This window comes from Sylvia atricapilla, chromosome Z, assembly GCF_009819655.1.
Source record: "Sylvia atricapilla isolate bSylAtr1 chromosome Z, bSylAtr1.pri, whole genome shotgun sequence".
In the NCBI taxonomy this organism is placed as follows: Eukaryota; Metazoa; Chordata; class Aves; order Passeriformes; family Sylviidae; genus Sylvia; species Sylvia atricapilla.
This window is the reverse complement of record NC_089174.1, coordinates 43,325,933-43,351,474: the sequence shown is the minus strand read 5'-3', so window position 1 is coordinate 43,351,474 and position 25,542 is coordinate 43,325,933. Positions and strand designations below refer to the sequence as shown.

Genomic DNA, 25,542 nt, shown 5'->3' with positions numbered 1-25,542 from the left:
TTGCACAAGTGAACAGAAGTTTCTGCATTGAAACAACATGATGGGATTACATTAACTCATGGAGATCTGGTGTGCATGCACAATCCAAGCACAAGAACATCTCTATATATTTAAAACTGTAACCTCCATCTCTAAGGAGACAGTTTCAAGGCTAGCCAAAACTTTAACACGAATTTAGATTGTCAAAAATTGGATCTCCAAATCCCTTGCTAACCTTGAAAACATTTGCAAGTTCTGAATGGGATTTTCTAAAGCACATCATGTTGGTAAATACTACCCCAGCAACATGGACAAACCAGCATCCATAAATGTGTCTTTCTGGTGACCAGCCCACCCCATAGCTCTCAAGAGAAACCTCACTTCTGCAACAATCACAGCTTTCATCTGCCAAAAGATATGTCTGCAGCTTCCCTCCAGCTGATCACTTCAGGAATATCACTGTTGCCTTATGGAGTAGCATAGCCACCTTCACTTACATGATCTTCCACTTGTGAAGCAGGTGAAGGAATAATAGTTTCTAAGTGTGGAGCATGGGGGAAAATCCTCACTTTGTCAGCCTTCTGGTATGTTACAGAGCAGCAAGCAAAATTGCAAATAACACTGAAAAGTGGGCAATACTTTGTAGCTTCCTGATGCTGAGGTGAGAGATGAAGTGTCCATGCCATAAGAGCTGGTAGCAGGTGGGCAGTGGTAAGTTCTGCCCTTGCTGAGCTGATCCTGCAGCAAGGTGTTGCTAGAGAGTCAAGGTTTTGAGCATCACATCTAAGAGGAATTTATTCTGCTTCTGACACACATGCCCTTGAAATTGCCAGTTCTGACACATGCATAAGGCAGCCTGTAGACACTTAATGTTTGGAAGCACAGATAAACTGAGTAGAGATTTGTGTTCCTACTGTAACTTCTTTTACAATGTAGATCTGCCTTTTAAGTATAATGATTGTGCAAGACCTATTTCCAGTTTTAACTAATAATCTTGGCTTTTATAGTAATACAACCAAACTAACAATAAAATAATTATAACCCACTTGTGTAACCACAGTTCACAGTTCACTTAGACCTTGGCTGTGCACCAAGCGCTTCTCTGATTTCAGCAAAATCTGTAACTGGTAGAGTTATTATAAAGATTGAAAGCACTAATAAATGCCCACTGTTGCCATCTAATTCCCTCATTCTTGCTGCTTCTTCCCCTCTTGTACAGCAGAGACCAAGCTCCAAGGCACTACCATCCATCCCTTGGCACTGTACTTGTTGTATGTCACTGCAGGAGTGCTTTCTATAAAGTGTTGTTCAGCCACATCCGTAATGCAGGAGTAAAGATGAGAACTGAACCCGTCACTGATACCACCAGAAATAACCACAGGAAGATCCGATCCAGGACTTGAGCTACAAATTTCCAGTCTTGTACAACCTGGGAAGGACAGAGGGAGGATAAACATAAGTAGTAACAAGCCTGGTACTCTGTTGATACTGCTCCATATATTTCAGCTCCCCAAATCTGGTTTTAAAATTAAACATTTGAATTTTAATTAAACATTTTTATTAAAATTATTTGAGCTTCAAACAGGTTTCAGTCATGGACAGTATGATATGTGTTTGATTTGTAGGACTCTTCTTTCTGCTGTAGTCCTCTCAGCACAGTTTGAACAAAGCCCTAACTCTTGCTAGGAGGGTGCTAACAGAAGCTTTTCCAAATGCTGCTAGCTGCATTGCTTTGCTGTCCTACTCTTGCATGAGATGCAAGATGTAATAGTACCAGATGCAGTGCTAGGATGACTCAAGGCCAGAAGCCATTTGTTTGCAAACACAGTAATTTACCATTTCAAAAGCCAGGAAGCTCACTGAGAGGTGAAGGATAGTAGTTAGGAGCTAATCTAAACAGGTGTTAGTGAAAATCTAAAAGATCTTCACTGAAAACAGAGCAGCTGTGCAGTGCACAGTATGTTATGGGAGGCCAGGACTGGCACATAGTAAATGCCATAAAGCTTGCCTGTAAGTGTGAAAGTTACATTTTTTAAGCATATGACAGTTTAGAGGCTTCCAGATTCACATGTATCTCAAACTTACACAGGACAAGATTATTCAAATAATCCCAAACCATTAATTCCTCCAGGAGAGGTTCCTGGAGTCTTGCATCTGTGAAGAGCAGGGACTCTCACAGAAAAATACACTTACCTTGAAGCTATGTGTTGTCTCAAAAAACATAGTATTTTTCAAGGACTGAGGAAGAATATGCCTAGGAGGAGAGCAGGAGGAAGAGAGAAGGGGAAAAGCATGCAGAAGAGGAAAGAGCCTGGAAGCAACTGCTATGAAGGAAAGTGTGATTCCCTCCTTGCCCTCCCTCCACCTACCTGTCTGATGAAATGCTCCTTTTTAACATGCCTGGAAATATACCGAATGGAGTCAGCTGCCTTTTCCAGAAAGGCAATAACAACTTTTTCTCCATCTTTTGCTTGCTTGTATTTATGCTTTCCCAGAAACTTTGATTTCGAGGTGATTCCCTTTTCTTCAGTGTCTGAGAACGAGTAGCGATCTATATGACCCTTCATGCAGAGCAGACGAGGCAACTTCTGGAGAAAGAGCCTTTTAACCCAGGGAGCCATGGGATGGTAAGTTGCTGAGGATCGGTGGTGGACGTTGATAACAAACACAGTCACGATGATAGAGAGGGTCACAAAAATCATGATGAAGAGCAGATACTCACCAATCAGAGGGATGACTTTGGAAGAAGAAGGGATTATTTCCTCAATCACTAAAAGAAAAACAGTGAGGGAGACTAGAACTGATGTCGACAATGAAAGCTTTTCTCCTTCATCTGAAGGTAGGTAAAACACCAGGACAGTTAGAAAAGACAATCCTAGGCAAGGGATTATTAGGAAAAGAGTGTAAAACAGTGGAAGGCGCCTCAACACAAAGAAGTAAGTGACAAATGGGTAAGTGTACAGCCCATCCTTCCTGTTGCCTTTCATACCTTTGGCGTTTAAGATCTCCCACTCCCCATTATCAAAGAAGTCTTTCCTGTCTACATTTTCATCCACTAAAATCAAGTCCACCATATTGCCATCATATGTCCACGACCCAAACTTCATGGAGCAGTTCTGCCTGTCGAAGGGGAAGAAGGTCACATCCATTGTGCAGGAGCTCTTATAACTGGCCGGTGGTGTCCAGGTCACCACTCCATTGTACTTCACTATGGCTTTGGTCATCAGGGATCCCTCAAAACGTCCGTCAGCACTGGGAGTTGGACAGGAAGAAACAGTACCAAGTTCAGGACTATGCTTGCCCCAGTCCTACCCCATTTCAGTTCTGCTTTCTGTATCCCTCACCTGGAGCACAAGGTGCACAACATTCACACTGCCTAAAGAAGCAGCCTTCTGACAGCACACACAAGCCTCCCGGCAGCTGATATGCCTTGGCCAAGCTCTGCCCTAAGCCCAGAGCGAGGTTCCATGCTACTCACTTTTCAAACAAAACAATGTCAGGAAGCCACAGAGACTCAGAGGGGACTCGGATAGCAGTGATCCCACCATATTCATCTGGATTCCAGGAGAGCTTGTGGTCGATCCATTCCTATAACAGAACAGCAGAGTCCTTCTCCCACTCATATGCAGTAGCCTCTTTCCTCACGCCTACAAGTGCCTCAACAACTGCATGCACAGCACAGCAGGCAGAGCCTGGTATAAGGCTGCTCAGCCGCAGAGAGGGTGCCAGATGGGAATGGCTGGGAGGTGCTAATCCCTCCAGACACAGGGGAGACCCAACAACCCATCCCTAGGCTGGCAACCGCAAGGCCAGCACTCCTGGAGAGCACTTGACTCTCACTCACCACCCTGCCCAGCCCACCTGAGGGTAGTCTAGAAGGAAGGAGCCACTTCTCTTTAGTGCAGCAGCTTTTCTTCCCTCTGAGAACCAGCCCTCTGGTTTTGGCTGACACTGACCCCATGGAAGACCCCACGGACCGAGAAGGTGTGGGTACTAGCACTCAAATGACTACAGGTGGCCTTAATTCACTTTTCAGTGGAGACCTGGCTTTTTTCAATAACTGGAACACAAGACCTTATATCTGTACACCGTCCTGGCAAAAGAAAAAAATTGGTCATTCATTAGGAGGACCTGCAGACCTCGCAGGAGAAACAATATTATGCTATTGTAAAGTATTTGGGGACAAAAGGATGAGCCCTCTCCATTTCCATCATGCTGAACTCTAGAATAATTTTTCTCCCTTTTTTTGGATTTTCAGATAGGGAGATCCTAACAAAGTGGCTCCAACAACCTGGAGATTTCTACAGAAAAGCAATGGAAAATCAGCTCTCTGATCCTTGTTCATTATTGATGAGGATATTCATTTGTCCACAGAAACAGCAGCAACGTGATGCAAGAGCTGTACACTGTGGTCAATACCAAGAAGTGGAATATGAACCAGTTTCCATTAAGCTGCAGCACTAAGAGATCTCCAGGGATGTGGAGGTTTCACCCTTCACTGGGCAATTTCCTCCATGACTTAAGGATGAACCAAAAAAAGCAAGGTTGTCTGCTAATTCTCCATATTGTTCCCTTTTTATTTCATTGATTCCACATGCTTTTCACAGCTATACCTAGAGATATTTATTATTGTTCAGGTGTGGAAAGAGAAGAGGGGCTATTGCTGCTTATAGCCTGAGCATCAGAGACAGAGAACACCACTTTTAGCATTAACTTTTCTATGAGGATGGGTATCTAACAGATGTCTCCAGCAGCCTAGGCTGTTAAGTGGTCACAGTCTCACCTAAGTCCTAGGTAATTCCTGTATTAGGTACAATAGGACTTAAGCTGGAAACGTACATCATGCAAGGGGACAGTCAGGGCTGTGCAGCAACCAACAGAGTCATCTTGTGACCTCCACTAACACAAAGGCAGCAAATACCCTGTGGAGCCACCTGGAGATAGAATCATCCCTCTGGAGTTGAATTGGAGCAGGGTTATTTGCTCCATCTGCAATACTCCTTGCTTTCCCCCCATCCTGCATTGATTTCTCTCCCAGCTAAAGTGCTTTTTTGTGTCTGCAAGGCAAATTATTGTGTCTTCTTACTAGAGCAGAAAATAGGTTGTGTGCAGACTTCAAAGATGAACAGTTTAAAACAGGAATCTCTCTGTGGGCTATGCTGACACAAACTGTAGCAGCAGATGCATAAGGCTCTTTACTCTCTTCTCCCTTTCTTCCAACCTGCTCCAGACATTGTAATCACTCTCTTCTTCCTCCAGTTCTGCCAGATTCTAGATTCCCATTTCTGTGCTGCCATTGAAGAGTTTAACCCACTGCTAATAGAACAGAAAACACTGGACCCAGATTCTTGACCCTTGCTAGTAGACCCCATAGCTTGCCTGAATCCAGACACTTTCTCAGCAATGACTAAAGGTTCCTCTGAACCTTGTTTGTCAGCCTGCTTGTGTATCAAGTCCCACCATCTTGAGCATCAGGATGTTTGAAGTTACTAAAAAAATTGTAAATGCTTGTGTTCAAGCTTTCCTTATCCAAGAAAAGTAAGACTCTTTTTGAGAAATTATGAAGGTGATCAGGAGCAATCAATATGGATTCACTAAAAGTGCATCATGCTTGACCAACCTGATTGCCTTCTGTGATGAAACAACTCCCTGGATGGACAAAGGAGAGCACTGGATATTGTCTACCTTGACTACAGCAAGGCTTTCAACACTGTCTCTCACAATATCCTCGTAGGCAAACTCAGGACGTTTGGACTGGATGAGTGGACAGTGAGTTGGATCGAGACCTGGCAGAATGGCAAATTCCAAAGAGTCTGTAATCAGTGCCACAGGGTCTGGTTGGAAGCCTGTGATTGGTGGTGTCCCCCAAGGTTCCACATTGGGCCCAGTATTGTTTAACTTACTCAACTTATTCAGTGACTTGGATGAATAGGCAGATGCCTCCTCAGCAAGGTCCCTGATGACACAAAGTAGCCAATTCCCCAAAGGGATGTGCAGCCCTTCAGAAGGACCTCAACAGGCTGAAGGGATGGGAGGAGAAGAAACATCTGAAATTCAACAGAGGCCAGTGCAGGGTCTTGCACCTGCAGAGGAACAATCCCCAGGCACCAGCACAGGCTGGGGCTGATCTGCTGGAAAGCAGCTCTGTGGAGAAGCACCTGGGGGTCCTGGTGCACAACAAGCTGTCCATGAGCCAGCAGTGTGTCCTTGGGGGCAGGAAGGCCAGTGGGATCCCGGGGTGCATTAGTAAGAGCATTGCCAGCAGGTCAAGGAGGTGATCCTGTCCCTTTGCTCAGCCCTGGTGAGACACATCTGGAGTGCTGTGTCCAGTTCTGGGCTCCTCAGGACAAAGAAGACATGGAGCTCCCAGAGCAGATCCAGCTGAGGGTAACAAACATGATGAGGGGACCGGAGCATCTCTCTTACAAGGAAAAGCTGAGGGAGCTGGGCCTACATGAGCATACAATTTCCACAGCAGGACACCTGGGTCAGTCACAGGAATTTAGTGCTCAGCCTGAGCTCCTGAGGGCACTTATACATGTGAAAATCACAGCCTGTGCCTCATTTTCTGCTCCCTTTGCACTACCTTGGGCCTTGATGTTCTCAGCCCACCATGTGGAGAAGTGGTATGAGGAATGGAAATAACTCCAGAGAGCCCAGCTCTGGGAAATCAGAGTCCTGAGTTTCCCTGAGGAGCTGTCCTGGCTAAAATCTGAGGATTCCAAAGGCTTCCAGAGAAATCAGTGTGTCTACAGTGCACAGGGCCTGGATCTGCAAGTGAAGGTGGGTGCTACAGCCTGCAAGGAGAGTGGGTTGGAATGGAGAGAGGACAGATGAGGGCAGATCAGGGCCTTTTACAGAATGGCTCTGCTCTCTGCCCAAGAGGATATGCAAAGTAAGGGTGCCAAGATACGGGCTTGTGCACAAAAGGGGCTCTACAATTCCAGCTGAAGGTGAGGAAATTGTAATACTGCAGATAATTCCAGGCACGCTCCCAGCAGCTGTACTTGGATCAGAGAGAAATTTCTCCAGGAAAAGGGGAGAATCCTGTCTTCCCCATAGCGAGGGGAAGTCTGAGCTTTTCCCTCTTCAAGGGAGAGATTATCTTTACACACAACACCCATATGGGTTTTAGGGGTCTTGCTCCAGCCAGAATCTCACACTCACTGCAGCAGTACAGGACCCAGACTGAGACAAAAATTGAATCACATTTCTCATTCACCATCCCAGCGACCCCCAAAAACCTTTCCCCATGGCATGATTTCAAGTACAGTTTGTTTTTTATGCCCTCTGCCTGGGATCAGCTGACATCTTTACAGATACTCACAAGGCTGAGAGACTTAAAATAATTGTCACAAGGTCAATAAACTGGTGCAATGTAACCTAAACCAAAAACAGTGTTCTTCAGGAGCGAAGAAGAAGAAAGGAGACCTAACAGTTCAACTTGCTTCTTTCCCGCATTTGTATAAATCACTGTCAGTTCCAGAAGCAATTATGATGGAGAGATCTGATTAATTTGCTGCAGCTCTTATTGGGAAACGGTCTGTGGTGTGTGTGTGTGTGTAACATACTGGCCTCTTCTTTCTCTTTACCTATGCTGAGGAATGAAGAAATCTATCCAAGGCACCACTCTTGGCTCAGGTAAGGGAAACAGTACTTGGATGACCTCTAAGTCTGAGACAGAATAATCCCTCAGGGCACATACAACATCCCAGGGATAGCCACTGCTGTACCAGCTGTGTCCCTTCCCTGAAATACAGCTGGCTTGAGCACACAGCTGTGGTGCAGGTCAGAAGAGGGTACCCTATGTCCTGTAGGGCTAGCTGCCTGCCTTTCTGTCTCTGTACATTTTCTAAAGTGAGAAGAGTGAAGTAAAAACTTGGTGCTGGCCACTCAGTATCATAAAATAGGATGGATGGCATGGTGGGTGGCAGACTGAGATGGCTACTCAGCTCAGCAGCTCCACATGGGGAAAAGGGAGGCCCGATGTGGTCTAATTTACCTGTTTCAGCCACACATTGGTTGTCATCAGCTGATTCTTCTCATCCTAGAGTGGTACAAGGAAGAGAGAATTGCAATACCAAAGCAGCCATTAGAAACAGACCCTATGTCTACTGAGTCCAACCCTGTGCCAAGATGAGGAGATCCCTGTTGTCCTGTTTCCCCATGGACTTGGACTCTTCAGTCACTGTTGAGGGAAATTGACTGATTTTCCAGGTGCCACCCCTCCTATTGGTGGGAGCCCCTGAGCTTGGAAATCTGAGGTCTGACATTTCACAGGAGCTCAAAGGAATCATATGCCAAAGACCCAGAATGCAGCAGGGCTCAGCCAGCAAGTGGTATCAGGCCACACATGGTTGTGGGTTCACAGGATGGCTCATCTCCCCACACTGCTGGGCCTGGAGTGAGTTTGGGAAGGTACAAGCTGAAACATTGTCCTAAATATGTAAATAAAGCACAAAGTTAGAGTATGCCTTCCACAGCACAAGGGGACATTACTGGGGGCTGGGGGGGTGTAAGGAGCACACTGTTGTGGGGGTACTTCTGGGCATTGTGCAAATTCCACTGTGCATTGCAGTGGAAAGAGAAGGGAAAATTTCCACATGGGCAGAAACACAGGATTATCTATTTTGCCTCCAGAGTTTTATCTTAGTGACCAGCTGGGTTAAGACTTCAGCTACCTTTTGCCTCAATGCAAGCTTGCTTGGAGTGAATAATGTCCAATCAGCTCTTAACCTTTCTCAGTCCTCTCCTGTAGCTGTCTTGTCATTAAATTGCAATGTAGATGTCAAGGACTGTCTGGCATGGGTTGTTTGGTTAAAACCTAATGGAAATTAGGCTTTATTCCCTGAGAACAGCAGGGAGAAAAGGACCTTCTGGTTTCCTTCCTAACAAATGAGTCCTACAGTCCATGCTAGGAAGGAGTGGGTAAAAAGGTCATGTCATCAGCACCATTTTACACTCAGTGTTTTGCTGCTCAACTATCACTGCATTTCTTGTGTCAGGAGGCAAAAGCTAATTACATTAGCAGTCCTCCCAGGTGGAGGCACAACTATCTATAAAAGTGGTGTTTTACTAACACAGCACTTACCACATCCACAAGCTGTGATATCTTTAACCCAAAATGGACTTTGATGGTGTCGTTGGAGTTTTCCACAGGGCGGACCCATTTCTGATAGCCTTCAAATAAATGCTTGAGGAGTGCATCTTCATTTTCAGCAACTGAACTAAAGGCATTCACATCTGGAAGAGAGCAACACAGAGTGGAGGCATTGCCAGAAAGCAGACATGGAAAATGTCATGACGTGAAGCAGAGCAATGATGTGTGGAAAATTCACCTCTGGCCAGGTCTTGTACTGTACAGCAAATTCTGCAGGAATTCAAATAAACAGACTCTCAGCAGAACTAGGGCAAGTGAATAGAAAGGCAAGATAGCACAAGCCCAACTCGCATACAAAAAATATAAATCATCAGACCAGAGTGATGATGACTCTGTACTAGGTTTATGTTTTCTATGGCCTTTTTGCCGAAGCAAAAAGAGCCCACCTGGTAGCAGTAGGAGCTGGATGATGCAGTCAGAGCTAGATCTGCCAGACAAGCATAGGGCCGTCATGGTCTGTACCTGCACGATTTGTGACTCCCACAATCACTGACACCATGCTCCTCCTCCCCCTTGCTAACATGAAAGGGTAAGGGCAGTTCAGACGCTCCATCCTTTCCCAAATTTCAGCCCCACTCCCTATGACGTTGAGCTTCTGACATGACCTCCATCTCTTCCCTTGTGCACATAGACAGCAACAAGGGTTAGAAGGATTTTACCTCTCTTCAAAGCCACCATGGAGGAAAAAAGACTGGCCCCACACAGCAGGGATCACAGCCAATATTGCTGTGTCAGCAGTCAAAAGGGACCTGACAGGACACTGACCAGGGCCCAGCTTGTGCTCTGCCAGCCCCAGGGTGAGCAGAACACCTGTGCCTGGATTGCTAAGCATTAGGTGCAGGAGGGGTCTGCAGGCAGAAGATCATGGCCCATGGATGGTGCCAGGACCTGACAGTGGGAGAGCCCTGGAGGGCACAGTCAATATGCTCACATACCGTGTGCATCAGGAATCAGAGTTAAGGCAACTACCAGCAGGGCCCCTGTGCCACATGGAGAGAAAAGGCATTCAAACCCAGCAACCCCTCCAGAGGGAAAACTGGAGGCAGAGGGTCATGCTCTGCCTCTATATGGAGGAAAGGATGTGACTGCAGATTACTCTCTCTGCCTGTGTCCTCTTCCCCAGCAGCCACTGCCCATCTGCTGAGCACAACAGGCTGTGCAGCCTCCTCCACCTTGGTCACAGTCTGTCTGAGCCTGCAGACAGGAATAGACCTGGCAGCAAGCGACACAGCAGAAGAACTGCCCAAAGCAAAAACCTACTCTCATAACAGAGCTTTCCATGGGACAAAATCATTCTTTAAATGCTGTCTGGATCTTCTCAGGATAGCACAAGTGTCATTCCCCACTTCTAGCCACAGCAAGATACCATTCCTCTTTGAGGAGCTACAAACTCTGAAACCTAGTGCTTGCACTCACAGGATAACAACTTTACTGTCAGATGTTCTAGCACAAGCTAAGTTTGTCCTCTATAGCTGGAATACAGTGTGGGGGGGTTACCAAGCCCTGGGCAGGTAGAGGCTGGCTGGTCAGAGGGAGCCAGACTCACTTCCACATGTTCCATCCCACCGCCAGGCATGGCTCATGAAGCTGTCAGCATAGTTCATAGCAGTCCAGTGGCCACATTCTGTCTTCTCGCTTCGTCACAAGCCCTTGAGGTCTGCTACTGCCACAAATGCCCCTTCTGCTTGTTCCAGGGTTTATTCTCATGCCAGAGCTGGTCCTAGCTCCACCACAGCAAATGAAGGACAGAGTCTGAGGTCTGTCCTAGGGAACTAGGTTCGCTGCCCAAGCATGGCAGATTTCATATGATTCATATGAGATTCATATGGTTGTTAAAAACAGGAAAAATAACAGAAAAGCCACTTAATAGAAAAATCTATAACCCAAAATATGCAGAATCAAAACTAGCTCTGTCTTAACACCAGAATATGTTGCTCTGTTTTCATTTGCATATGACATCCTGCACACATATATGCAGCCACACACCCTTTGAGTCCATGGGTGTGTATGACCTCCCTCAAAAGAGAATGGTGCCATTTCACAGCCCATATCCCACATAAAGTTCAGGTACCAAATGCACCAAGTAGGTAAAGAAGACAGGTGGTAAAGCTGGATATGTTGAATCTCATCTGCTGAGGAAACCATAAAAAAGTGAAAGACTTGAGAAGTCTCACAAGGAAAAAAGTCAGAAGGAAGGATTGCTGCGTCTACAAGACAGCCTCAGTACTTGTACAAAGATAGTTCAAAAGCGGAAGTTATTAATGAGAAATAAAAAATATCATGTGCAGAAATAGCCTAGCAGTTCCTTTAACTAAGCCCCACTTTATGGTTAAGCTAGATAAAGCCATATAGAAAACACTGAATAAAGTAGCACTGCCTTTGAGAAAAACAGAAAAGCAGCCACTGGACAGATACATCCCTGAATCTACCATATGATGCACCAAGAGGGAAAAACTGGGGAGCTCCCTGGCAGGTTAACAAGTTCAAGTACTCAAGCACTGTCTGCCACCTACCCCCTTCCCCAGGTTCCTGTGTCTCTCTCTGATCTGTCCAAGTAGCAGTTCCTCACTGGTGCAGAACAGGAGTTCTGGGGTAGAAAGTCTGCTAAACAAATGTGCAAAACACTCCAATAGGTAATAAGACAAGACACTTAGCCTTTAATCTGTTTGCGAGAAGAATTTAATTTTTTCTCTTGCTCATAGAAATTTTCCTTTAATTCCCTTGAGCAGCCAAAAGTCGAGCTTAAGATTTTTTTGTTAATTTCTAGCCAGACATTTCTCCACCCACAGTTATTAAAACATAATAGTCAAAATGACAGTGGTTGCAATACAAAGGCAGCAACTGATATAACCTTCTGCTACTCACACAGTGTTTAAAGGATGACCAAGGGAAGCCAGCATTCACTGTATCCCAGAAAGCAACAGCTAACCAGCCAGCAGAAAATAAAACTTGAACACCTGCAGTGCAGCTTGGAAGAAGAAAAAGAAATCACACCTACCTGAGCAGCTCCGACACAGCGCAAAGAGCACTAGGCAAAGCATGGGCACCACCATGGCTTTTCCTTTAAATCTGATCTTCTGTTTTCATAAGCAAATTGGTCTCATCTTTGTCGGGGACTAAAACAATCTAAATAAAAATTGAAGCAGACAGTTGAGTCTGCAAGGCAAGGCAGCACCTTTCTAGGCTTATCTTGCCCTCATAATGACGCTTGATAAATCACACTTCATTGATTCAGTCAGCTGTCACATCCCGTAAGTCTTAAACAGGGCTCTGGGTCCTAAACTCTGACTAATCTCTTTGTGGCAATATTTAGGTGGCTATAAGCACTGTGGTCTAGGAGTATGCAAAAGTATTTTAAGGATGAAAAATATCTATTATGATACTGCTAATTACAGCTGGGATAAAAAAAAACAGGCTGCAGTTCAGACCCAAAGATAAATCAGATACCTTAAAGATTATCTGTTTGCTTCAGCTGTATCGGTTAGTCCAATAACAGAGGCAGACTCCCTACAGACCTAAGTTAGCTTATTCATTTTTCATGCTACACTTGCTATTCTGGAGCTATAAAATGGATTTGGGAGGGCAAAAAAATCCCCAGCAAGATGTAAGTGGGAAAATGATGCTGATTTCTAAATTTATCTCTTACACAAAACGTCACAGACAGCAGCACAGAAGTGCTTGCACAGTACTATCCACTGGCACAGCTTAACAGAGAAGGTCTTGTGTTTAGCAATAGGAGTGAGTATTATTTAGCCAGTTCCTCTGTAGACACACCTCTGTCAGTCCTCCCCAGTGACACCTCACACAAGACTCCATTCAGAAATCACAGAAAATCAAAAGGGATGCAGGTTTCTCTTTTCCCATCCCCCTGACACTCCTCTGCTGAAGGATATCAGGATCTTCTTTGTTTTCTTCTCAAATGAAATTTACTTTGGCATATTCCTCCAAAAAGGAAGTTTTCTTCTGAACTTCTCAAGTTCAAGGAAGAGGCATGGAAAATTCTTTTAGCTTGTCCCCAGACCCAAAACTCTTCCTGCTTTGATTATATCTTGCTGGCTATTCAATTGCTTGCTGACTTTTATATGGGAAGCCTGGGTTTTTTTCAGCAACAACAGATACACTTCTTGCAGTGGCCCAGATTCTGGTAAAGTCACAAGTTTTGTGATTCAGATTTGCCTTATCTACGGTCCTCATAGAGGATTGATAACTGGCAGCTGTAATATTACCAGATTTTTCAGCCTCCTGTAATGAAAAAGTTGCCATTTAAGTGTGGTTCAAAGTCACATTGCTGCTGCAATTAACATTCTTGTAGTGTCCTATCAACTTATTCATGCTTCTGTGGCCTTGCAGCCCACCTCATCCCTAGCTCTCAGGCAGGCCACCAGCAGCAACTCAGTGAGTTTGCTTTTTCCACTCCTGTACCACACAGAAGAAATCTGTAAGGGCTCTTCCTAAGCTCCTCAGTTCTGCCCCTCGTCACTCAGCAGGACTAGAGGAGCAGCTGCCTTCTTCTGCATCTTTCCTCATCTCAGACACAGAAAGCCATGCAAAATAAGTGTGCTACCAAAAGACCATCTTCAATGAAATGTACTTTCAACAGCAGCTGCTGTAACTTCTCAGTTTCCCTATTAGACTGACACCAGGCACAAGCACACAACTTCTTGAGGTACACAGAAAAGCTCCTTTTTTTTTAGGCGATCTTCAAGAGAACAGCAGTCATTTGGCTAGAGTGGTGGGGACAGACAGCACCAAAAAGTTGAGTGGTGACTAAACACAAGCATAGTGCCTGATACAAATTTTTCTGCAACAGGGTTACCCCTTTAAAATGCTCTCCGCAGATTGCCCCATATTTTCCATCATGTTTGTGGTCCTGTACAGGACTCAGCACCCTCAGACATCATCCATCATTTTGCTTCAAGACTGCAAACCCCAGCCTTTGCCCACTGACACCTCTGATTGTAGTTACTGCCTGAGATTGCATTCAGGCATTGCTCTGTTAGACAGTATGAGAGACACTTGTTTTTCACGGGGTTTTAACATGCTGCCTTGTGGCAATGGAGTTAATTTATTATCTGCCTATAGGAGTAGGTGTTTTGCTACTCCATGATAGTTGCTTGGAGGGAAATATGAAGTATTATTGTGTTACCATTGTTCCCACCCACTGCCTGGACTGTGACAAGAGGTAAGGACAAGGTCTGCCTGTTCATTGGCTTCCAGAGTTACCAGAGAGCCAGGGGAGAGTATTGGAGAAAAGAAATTCTGCTTGCCTGTTATTTTCTGTTCACAAGTCTTCATGCAGCTATGCACTCCGACATTTTTGAAAGGAAGGTATGCATGAATACTCAATTTTGCCAGATGGGCCATGAAGCATGAGGTGCATCCACCCTGAGATAGCAAATTAATTCTTGGGCAGAACTCTGCTTTAGTGACTATTCTCTGTTGAGAAAAGGTCTTTGCTTTTCCATAGGTTTCATGGGATTTGTAACTAAGACAAGGCTGCAATTGCAGGCTGCAAAGAGCCAGGTACTACCTGGGCACAAGCAACACTGGAGCTGGGCCTCAGCCTCTAGACAGCAAAAATGCCAGGAAAAAGAGAAATCTATCTAGAGGCACAAATCCACCAGTTGGAGCCCACATAGTTAATACTATCAGCAACTGAAAACTCGAGCTTAAGATGGACAGTCCTAAGCCATGTTACCTGAAGGCATCATGCAGTCAAGCATGGAAAATACAGATTCTAAGGGAACGTGGCAGTGCTGGCTGGCAATCAGAGCGTGGGAAACCTGGACTAAAGTGAGAAGGACGGTGAAAAGGAAGGACATAGATGGGAGAAGCTCTGAGCCAGAACGTGTGAGGCTTTGTTTCCAAAACCCAGAGCCAAAGCAGAGTTTGCTGCACCCTAGGTTTATCAGCTACAGGAAGGAGAAAAGAGAGGTAAGACAGCACTACTGAACAAGAGAGACTTTTCAGGTAGACCTGTTTCTTCCTCCCAAACCCATCTCAGCTTCCCTGATCCCTGTAGGTGATATGCCAGAAGCCAAGGAAGGCCCACCGGGAGTGCCAGGACTTGTGGTGGAGCCAGGCTCCCTGGAGCTCCCAAGGGATGATTGAATCCATCTTGTTCCATTTGGCAGGACACAGTAAGCCAGCAGATGAACACCTGCTCTTAGGAGGTGAGGGACAGTTTCTGGAGCAAAAATGGGGTGGGAAAGGGCAGAACTCGTGTAATCTCATCTTTGCCCTAACACTTCTCAGGTCCTTTCTGATCTCAGTTCTGGCCAGCAGCAGACACCTTCCCTCACTATCAGCTTCTCAAAACATGCATCTTCACTGGGCAAGAACAGAGCTGTTTTTAGTCAGCTCTCCAGCAATTTTTGCAGCACCAGGCATTTCCATGTGCCAGATGGAACAGTTTAGAGCCAACCACCCACCTGTCCATACATCTGTCCCCTCTCCTCCAGCTTCCTTCCTTCCCAAACACCCTCCTATCTCTTGGCTTGCTTACCAGCCCCACCAAGCAAACCGCATTCGGTCTCTCCGTGACTGCCCTTTTCCCCTCCAATCCACCCCTCCTTCTCCTCACACCCTTTTCCGACAGGAGCTGCACCACATCCCACCGCCCTCATCTCTACCGCAGTGGCCCCCACAGTCGCCACTTTCCTCCTCCACCCCCTCGTCCTCCTTGGCCCGCCCCTCCCGCGGAGTGCCTCGTCCCGCTCCGTGCCTTTCCGCAGCGCCGTGGCCGCTGTCCCAGCTCCCCGCCGTGGCAGGATGCGGGCAGCGCAGGGCTCCGCTGGTTCCAGGACTCCAGTCCTTCCGAGGGAGTGGATACGGCTGCTGCGGCGGGCTCCTCTGGGCTATGAAGCGTGTTATACACTGCGTGAGCTCTGTTTAGGAGACCAGCCTAACGTGAAGTGCTAGGAGCTCATGGATGAAAATTCATGCGTTTGTCTTTGTGCCAGCCAAGGAACACGCAGCCACTCAGCACAGCGGGCTCAGAAAGGGCTGATAAGAGCTCTTGAGAAGGCTGCCTGAACTGAACTCTTTCAAGTTGCACTCACGTAGTTGTTTCAGAAGTGATCAGGCTCTCAGTGATCAAGTATAGCGGCAAGGTTTTGCAGAACAAGAGTCGTTTCAATCCTTGGTTTCCTTGGCCCCTTCCTACCGTGAGGAAGCCCCCTCTGCCCTCCTTCACATTTATACCACATCCACGTGAATGCAGACCTGAGACGGAGCTGAGACCCTGTGCCTTCTGACGGTGCAGAGTCCACGCCACTGCCTGGTGCACATTGCTCTGTGAAAACCTCCCAGTGCTTCACCGGGAGCAGGACACGGGTCTTTTACAGGTGCAGAGGCTCTTCATCGCGGTATGCACATTAATATTTCTAACAGGTGGTGCATCGCCTTCTGCATTAGAATCGTTGTTTTCCTATTTTCAGTCCTGACTTTACAGTGAGGTCTCATTTCAGAGTGTCCTGTGGCACTGTCATCACTTCCTGCATTTTGGTGACACTACCTAGCTTTGAATGCGATAATTTTCAAATGCATTTGTTCTGAGTTAATAATTGTAAACAAAGGTCTGGCTCAGCTCTGCCATTTTCTCAGCTTTTCTTTCCATTTCATCAAGCTCATCTCTGCTTTCATGAATGCCCCTTGCAGCTCGAATTTTATCTGCAGCATCTTGGACTTGCTGTTCAGATGTCAAGGCTTGGAAGATTTCAGGGGTAAGCAAACAACTAGCAAGAATCAAGACTTTGCAAGATATGACAGAAAAATCTGTTTTAAGGACATTCTGCTTTGGGAATGACAAAGGAACTTGGTTCATGTCTAACTGCATCAGCCTCTCAGCCTCTCATTTTCAATGGTTACACCTACCTACCGTCCAGAAGTCTTTATCCCAACACATGCAGTGCTCTATGACAAGAGGTTCTGCTTTCTTATTCTAATCTAATACAGGCTTTTTATCCCCAAGGCAATAACAAAATTTAAAGGGCAATTCTTTCCACATCCTATGGCCTTGATAAGCTGCATGACTCCTTATGCAGCTTTGTTAATTTCATCCAGTTCTTTGGATGCGACAGCTCCAGCATACAGCCTGAATGGTAGTTGCTGACAAACTTTATTTTTGAAGCTTCTCTATCTGGCACAGAAGGATGGGGGTCTCCCTTGAAGATATAGCAAAATCAAATGTTTGGTCAGAAATTGGATGAGATCTACAAGCTGTGTTCTTGCCTGCATTTGAGGGCATTTGCCCTTTATGATCTTTTCCTGAGTCAACAGAGATGGTTGTCCTGTGGGCCCACATAGCCTATGCAATCCAAATAAGTAGTTTTTTTAGCTTTATAAACGTATCTTGACAGAGATAACAATTCTGTTCTGTCTAAAAGATGAAAACAATTATCACGTTTCATTAGAAATGTTTGGAAGCCAATAATACTTTGTGTCTTTCTTCATTATATTACTATATGCTGTTGTGGTGCTGTTGGAAGCTACTATTTTTACAGAAAATGCAGCAGCACTAATTGTCTCAGCCATATTCAGCCTCACAAAACTCAGGGTCCTATGATGTGCATGCATTTTATTTCAGATCATCCCTGGCTAAAAAGCAGAAACTGGTAGCAGACCAGTCAACACACCAGACCTCACCTCTGTTAAAGTATCATAAAACCACCTTCTCCATGGGAAAACAGCAGTGAGAGATTTTGCAAGGGGTTATTCATGTAATACCACCAGCCAACTCCTACCTGCCCTTCTTTAGGGTGCCACAGCAGGGCTCAAGTCAGCCCTCTGCTGTTCTGAAGACTCTTGCTTGAGGATTTGAACTGACACGAGCCTTCTGTGGCTCTTCATGGGAAGCAGGGATACCTGCTTCCCATGCTGTCTTATATTGTTTGGGTTATTGCCAAATACTTCATAAAGAAAAATATTTATTCCTTCTAGAAGTTTCTTAAGATTAGATAGAAATGTTTACAGGTAGGAACCAAAGAGAGTATATGCAGGACCATCATTTTGAACAGCAGTGACATTTTCGGCTTCTATTTTCACTGATTCATAAACAAAGATAGTACACTTAGAGGTAGACCTAGAAACCAACTTCCACATAGCTTCCAGAATTTAATATCCATAATGACCTATTATATGAAGCATTATAGTCCTCTTGAATCTCTAGCTATATGCTTAAAATTCCCAAACACAGAATTGTTGTCTAATTCCAGGTATTTGCTTGCTATGTTTGAGTTTACAAAGCAGTGCTCGTTAATATGTACAAACAAAACCCCGTCAGATTTCATGTCTGAGAAGAAGAAATGGAGGCATTTGACATGCATGCATAATAGCCTATATCCTCCACAGAACAGTTCTGAATAATATAAATTAGCTTGGAACTATGAAAATTGATGTTAAACTGATGTTTAACAGGTAAATTGATGTTAAACATGACTGTAAACATAGGATAAAGTACCAGATGCTTTCACAGTTTTGGAATTAAGTCAGAATATGCTTTTCATATAATTTGCAAAAACTTACCTTTGGGCAATATATAATCATAACAAAAGTGATATGAAAGTGATTTTAGGTAGTAGAATGTCCTGTAATTATTTGGTAATAATGGATTCATAATTATTTTATATAATTTTGTAATTATTTGGTATAACCTATGAATATATCTTAAAACTATGTAAGTTCATCAAACAGTTTAAAGTTATGAAACAGCAAACTGAAAGGTCTTGAGATCCAAACAGCTGGATGACATCTTTGATATCTGTCATTTGTCTTGCTTCTTACATGCCAGAGAAGCTGAATACAAAACTAAATGTTTACATCTTCACCTCACTAGAAAGCATAATTGCTGTTACCTATAAAACATGCAAAAACTAGTTTTGTTTTTTTTGCCATATCAGAATATCCAAGTTCCTCTAACTTTTAATGGGTTGCCTGTGCCTAGTCAGAAGAATTAACCTAAAGGTATTTAGGTATCTTCACCTATAAGTAAACTGATGCTGGGTTAGAATAATTCCCTGAACTGGAAAGAGAGTCTGACAGTTTGTATATATTAGGAGGAGGAGGAACAAATGGGATAACAGCCAAAATGCTCTGCAGACTACTCCCATGGTGCAGGAAAAATGGGCTGGGAAGATGTCCAGCTCTCCAACAGAAGGCTGGGAAGTGTAGGGCCAGTCCCTGGCAAGCCAAGGGATGATGGGGAAGAGTGCCAGGACACAACTTGGCACGGCCCTGATAGAACTTATAGAACAAATGCCACCTCCACTAAGCTTCAGAAAGGCTCAAAACCACCTTTAATTGCCTCAGGCCGAACTGGGTTGCTGTCATCCTTCTCCACATTATCATCCTTGTATCTCTCCACTGGGGCAACTCCTCCCATTCACTTTCAATGCAAGTCAGCCAATGGACCCGATTTCATGTGGTTTGTAATGTTTTGAGGTTCTCAGTAGGCCTGGAGAGCTTGATGCATTAACACCACGTGCAAACATGGTAAACAGTGAAATCAAAAAGAGCAGTAAAAAGACTGCAGAGTTTAATTCAGAGTTTAATTCCTCTATGGGTAATGGGGACAACTGTTTGCAAAGGAATGCTATCAGGCACCTTACTCAGTCAGGTAAATAATCATTTATCATTGCAGCTGGATTTTACCTTACCATGATATGACATGCTGTGACACACTGCTGTGAGCTAATCTCCTGTTGTGACATTATGAGCAAGCACTTGGCAGCTGAAGCTATATGATTTTATTCCAAAAGAACAATGCTGCTTAGTCTTGTCTGAAACAATGAGGCTATCACAGAAACTCTCTTCTGCACAAAGATGAGAAAAGTCTGTGGAGGACTTCCTAATGATAAAATACAATTTTCAGAAATTCAAAGAAGAAATTATGGTCCCACAGGATTCCGCAAAGCCTTGCCCAAAATGTTCAGTTAGACTTTTAACATTTCAGCAGTAGGAGGTCTTTTACAGTTGATTTTTTCAGGAGGAGGTGGGGGAGAGCTACATGAGTGGTGAGGACATTGCTCAGAAAGCTCTCCCATGCCCTGGGAATTGCTGAACTCCCTTTTATAGCTCTTATGTATAGGAATCAAGATGCAAGCAGAATAAAAGCAAAACTCAGCTTGAAAGCACAGAGAACTATTAAGCAAGCTACTCTTTCCTCAGGCCAAACTCATCCATTAACAGAAACAATCTTCAGAGATATGCTTTTCATTCCAATGCTGTTTCCGACAGTATTTTCCATTTTCATCCTTGTGGCATATTTTATAGTATAAAACCAGCAAAAAGTTACCAGTCCATAATAAAAAATTACTGTCTCATCTTCTGAATTCAATTCCCTTTTCAATTGCTGACAAGTTCTGTAACTGAGTAGGTCAGTGTCTCATTATCATGTACAAAAGATGAAAAAATGTGTTGGAAAACACAGATGTTTAAATTCTGATAGTATAAGTAGAAAAAAACAGATGAATCTTTGTTAAGAGTGATGTAGAGGAGCAAGGCGAGGCACACAAGGAACACTCAGAGAAAGTTATATACGGTCAATTTTATAAAATATTTCTAGCATGAGAAAAGTCTTTCTTACTTCTGTACTCATATCTCATCACAGAGATGATGGACTTACTAGGAAGCAAGATTGTGTGCCAATCCTATTATGAAAAACAAACAAGGACAATTGCTGTCTCCTGTATGTGTAAACTAGTTTCTTCTGTGACTGAAGGAGTAAAAAGTGTTGAAGGAAGCTGAGCTTTTATTTGGTGTAGTAATCCAGGCAGCACTGTGAACAACACAAGAAAGCACCATTTGCAGATATTTGTTTAATTTAATCACATTTTATCACTGAAGTCATATACATGTCAATTAACTGGTGGCTGTTATATGAATCAAGAAGTCTAAGTTCCAGGAACCTTAGCAGACAGACCAAGAGGTAATTATCAATATAGATGGAAGGTCGGTGATACTATTAAGTTAAGTAATGTTATTATAAGCTTGCTTGAACATTTGAGTGTAAAATTTATTACATATGTATTTAAAATTTGTTTCCATTACATGAAGATTTACCATGAGGAAATCTTGAGTTTGTCAGCTGATGACAGTATGAAAGAAAGGTAACTCCACTGATCCTATAACTGTGGTTTATGGATGCCTATATTTTAAATATCTAATTTCCAAACAAGCTGAGTTCCTTAGGCCGAAACACAAGTATGCACCTGAGGGAATAAATTATTATACATTATTATATTGTTTTATATATAATATATAGATTATTCTTATTATTATACTATTATATACAATCAAGATATTGCCATGCTTTATTGGCTGTACTAAAGAACCTGCCCTGTTCCTCATCATGCTGAACACATAAATAATTTCAATGAGCAATTTCAGTCCCTTGGTACAAGAAAAAAAGAAAACCATGGCAGCTTCTGAGCCATCCAGCCATGGTGTGCTGTTCTCCCATAAATGTCTGCAACATTCAGGATGATCCTAAGTTGTAATGATTTTCCCCCTGGGAAGCCCCACTAATGGACTTCTCTTTAGCTGGTGCTAAGTAAAGTGTGTCACATCCATGAGCCTTTGCAATGTTATGTAAATTTGTTACTCCTCATTGGCTGTTTCCCAGTTCCTAGTTTTTACCCCTGTTGATTTGCTCTTTTTTGATCCTCTCCCTGATTGTTTCATTTCCCAATTCCTTTCCCTATTGGTCAAGTTGTAAAACCCCAGCCCCTGGCTTCCCTATATAATCCCTGCTCTAGGGAGCTCTGCTTCCTCCTCCTTTTGGCTTGGTGGAATGAAGAAGCTCTCCTGAGGACTGGAAGACCCTGTCTTGCCTCTTACTACCCCCTGTGTCACCTGGAGTGTAAGTAATGGCTGAGCTGCCTCGGCAGCTCTCATGAAAGAGCTGATCATTAAGGGCAGGAGTGTGCCTGCGCCTGCACCTAACAAGGGTGCCTTTATAAAGGCACTTCAGGCAAGGAAGGTCATGGCACCTCACCACCGCCCACAATCCACGACAGAACACTGGTGAAAACATTTTCCTGTCTGAATTTAGAAAGAAAAATATTAAGACAAGAACTTAAAGTGTATACATACAACAGGATTTGAGGTTATTGTTAAATAAATTCTTTTTCAGTCCCTCGATATAATATCACAAATATGTTTCTGACAGCAACACCTAGAATTCCTCAGATTAAAACCGCCACCACAAAATCATTTGATATAACACTGTATCAGCTCAGGGTACCTATGAGACAAGCCTGCATGATCAAGCTTAAAATAATTAGAAATTTACACATTTATCAGTTAGGCCTACTTCTGTGGCCTGAATTCACATGACCTCCTGTGAGAGCTGTAAGACTCCATCAAGCTGGTTTACAACCAGCTTGGGAATAGCTCTCCCTTTAGATTTTCATTACATGCAGGCAGTATTCTGGACCTGACAGCATCAGCATCACTGAAGTGATGAATGAAGAGTCTGATCCTACCAATACAAAAAAAAAAAAAAAAAAAAAAAAAAAAAAAAAAAAAAAAAGGCAAGAAATTTAGACTGAGCTGTAAAAGTAGATATCCAAAGCTTCCTTCTCTCAGAGCAAGTAGCTGTGTTCATTATCACAAACACATGAGTACAGGTAGAAGTCTTGGGATTTCTTAAGTCAATACCAAGATCCTTTCCTCTTAATATAGAAAAAGTATCACCCCTAAAATTTTTTTCCTTTCTGAAGACAAAAAAATTTATTTTTTCTGCCAAATACATGTGTGAGATTCCTGAAAAGTATGAGAATGGGTGACTGACCCCTGGAGCAATGGGGAGTAATGAAGCAATGCCCAGAGGAGATGGGCAAGAATGATGTGCTGAAGGAAAAATGTAAGGAAAAACAATGAATCATCATAAAGAAAGATGAAACTATCTCAGCGCAAGAGGGATTGGATAGAAAACTTTGCTTTAGGAATACAGCTGCATAAGTCAGTCCTAAGATTGAAAAAACAGTCTTCCCTGAAAAAATTAGTCAAGAGTAATGTTTTCCTGAGCTAGCCAGGCCAGCATGGGAGGTAGTGTGTATGTGACTCAGCCCAATATAAAGTATAAAAAATTGTCAAATCAAAAAATCAGCTTGGAAGACAGTAACTGGCTTGAGCTGGATGTAACCTGCGTATTTCTTCCCAGTAACTATGAGGACACAGTGTCATGACAGCAAGCATGTAGAGACCAGTAATGGGAATTTGAACAGTACTGCCCTGGTTTAGGGCAAATTTGGAAGGAAACTTCCAAAGAAGTGATTCCTAAATTTGCCCTAAACCAGGACAACAGGATATTGTGATTCCATTGATATTGTGGCTGCTGAATCATGATTGTGCTGCAGTTCCAGTATATTCTGCTAAATCGAAGTCCTGGATACATCTGTGAGAACTTGCTTAGAAGACTACTGGACTATGGTTGCAGGATACTATATAAGACCAACACAAAAGAAAACACCGTTACTGGAGGCAAGACTTGTTCCTTTTTCTGGATTACCTGTCCCAGATCATTGAATTGAAGAGCTCCCAGTAGAAAGTCACATAGCTTTCATAGCCTCAAATACTGGACTATTGGTTCTTCTACAGATGACTATTATAGCCTCAGACTCTGCATCTTTAATGGTCACATCCAATGAATCCTGAAAGGAAATGAGAAGCCTGCCTGATCTGGTCAAGTTCTCCATGAATTAAAAAAAAACCAAACCAAATCAAACCAACAAACACAACAAACCACAAAAAAGAAAAAATCACCACCACCACCCCAACAACAACAAAACAAACAAAAAAAATCAAACCAAACAAACACTCTAATGACTGGTCTGATAGTATTCTCCATACTCATCTCTAACTAAAAGACCACTGGAACGTATTAAGAGGCAGAGGACAATCACTTTTCACAAGCCCTCAAATTTGTGAGCCCAGGCTCCACAATCTATTTGTCTTTTACAAGAGGAGGGGGCAGCTACAGGATTATCAATGGCTCATTTTGCACAACAAAATGCCTGATACTCAATGCTAAATGAACTAATAGTGGCAAGTATACAGACTTAATTAATAACTTAACTATGACAGTGTTACTATTCTCAAGAGAGGTACTTCAAACCTTTCCTTCTCAGTAACTGATTTTAATGCTTCCTTCAGTTTAGGATTATTTAAGATGACTTGCTTTGGCAACTGTTTCAAGTGAGCCATAGTGGATTAAACAGCAACTTTGCAACAAATTTTTTGCCCATTTTTAAAATCTTTCCACCTATATAACACTGTGAGGACTTCTGCCAATTTTGTGCAATAAAATGATGCAGTTCTATCAAAGTAGAAGATATATGAAGATAAAATTTCTATTGAAAGTGTTGAACTAGCTCAAAGGGAAATCTCCAAGATAAATTACTGTAATATTTTTGAGTAATGTATCCTATTTTTCTCTGTCTAATTTATAAACAAATCACTGTTGTGGCAGAGTATGGCAAATAAACTGCTGTGCTTAAAACAGCAGGAGTTACATACCTGAATTTGCAGTCATCAACATGCTTCATCAGATTGTTTTAGTGGTTAAAATTAGACTATAGCTCATCACTTGCTACCCGGCCAAAGCCACCTAATGAAGGTGTAAGCTGTCAGGAAACAGATAAAGCTACAGACTAAAACCTAAAACAGATCTCATGAAAGAAAGCAAACAAAAGGGCAACTAGGAATAACTGCCTGGGTCCAGAAAAGCAAGTAACAAGAGAAGTCCTTTGGAAAGTATTCAGAAGCTGTTGAGGTTTGAGTTTTACCCAAGCAACTGTTCTCCTTTCCCTCCTCCTACATTCAGAGTGGGATTTGCTTTGCACTTTCTTCAACTGCAAGAGAACTCCTTCACAATTCACACAGGACACCAAGGCCTTAAATACCGACTGGAAAATGAAACATCAGCAAGACAGAAGATCTCTTGGACATTTTGATTTTCTTAATTTGCTGCCACAGTTTTTAAGACCTCACCAGTGACAACATAAACAAGATGGTAACTGGAAACGTAGGAGTAAACAGAGCAGTGACAAAGCTCCCTCAGCATGACAAGAAGTAATTCAAGTATGTAGCTATTCAATTTTTTTTTCCCCATAAAACATACCTCTGAGTTTGAAAAGTCACAGTTAGACAGGGAAATCTAATACTTTGCAGAGGTGAAAGAAGGAAAAAAGCAAACACTACACATAAATCAGAAAGCCCTGCAGCAGCAAAAGGGGAATTAGGAGCAACAGGGAGAAGTAAGCCAAAACTTCTGTTTTGAAGTGGCTCCAATTCCTACCTGTTGAAGCATCTGCCCATTTCAAAATAAATCTTTCTATAATTTGATCGAACATTTTTGCCAATTTTGCTGTTTTCTAACTTGTTTGAATTACTCAGTTTAT

At 43.3% G+C, this 25,542-nt stretch overlaps 1 protein-coding gene and 1 long non-coding RNA gene across 2 annotated transcripts; both read right to left on the bottom strand.

Moving 5' to 3' along the window:
• Nucleotides 1-343: 343 nt before the first annotated feature.
• Nucleotides 344-10,766, bottom strand: CHRNB3 (cholinergic receptor nicotinic beta 3 subunit). The gene is made up of 6 exons (XM_066339665.1): nt 10,637-10,766; nt 9,071-9,222; nt 7,982-8,026; nt 3,458-3,567; nt 2,349-3,231; nt 344-1,408 (listed from the first exon to the last, which is right to left on the bottom strand). Exons 1-6 carry the CDS (start codon nt 10,713-10,715, stop codon nt 1,274-1,276), a joined length of 1,404 nt encoding a protein of 467 aa, XP_066195762.1. The 5' UTR covers nt 10,716-10,766; the 3' UTR covers nt 344-1,273.
• A 9,657-nt stretch (nt 10,767-20,423) lies between these two features.
• LOC136374492 (uncharacterized) lies at nt 20,424-24,994 on the bottom strand. Its single transcript, XR_010745914.1, has 3 exons — nt 24,659-24,994; nt 23,652-23,793; nt 20,424-20,915 (listed from the first exon to the last, which is right to left on the bottom strand). It is a non-coding gene; the product is annotated as an uncharacterized lncRNA (long non-coding RNA).
• Nucleotides 24,995-25,542: the final 548 nt, after the last annotated feature.

What these genes read in the sequence shown, in the direction of transcription:
- CHRNB3 (XM_066339665.1), bottom strand. Translation starts at nt 10,715, where the DNA reads ATGCCTGGCGGTGGGATGGAACATGTGGAAGTGAGTCTGGCTCCCTCT. An exon ending in CTCTACCTGCCCAGGGCTTG is followed by an intron (nt 9,223 to 10,636) that starts GTAACCCCCCCA and finishes GCTCTCTTCCAG; the next exon opens with ATGTGAATGCCTTTAGTTCA. An exon ending in CCAATGTGTGGCTGAAACAG is followed by an intron (nt 3,568 to 7,981) that starts GTAAATTAGACC and finishes GTTCTGTTATAG; the next exon opens with GAATGGATCGACCACAAGCT.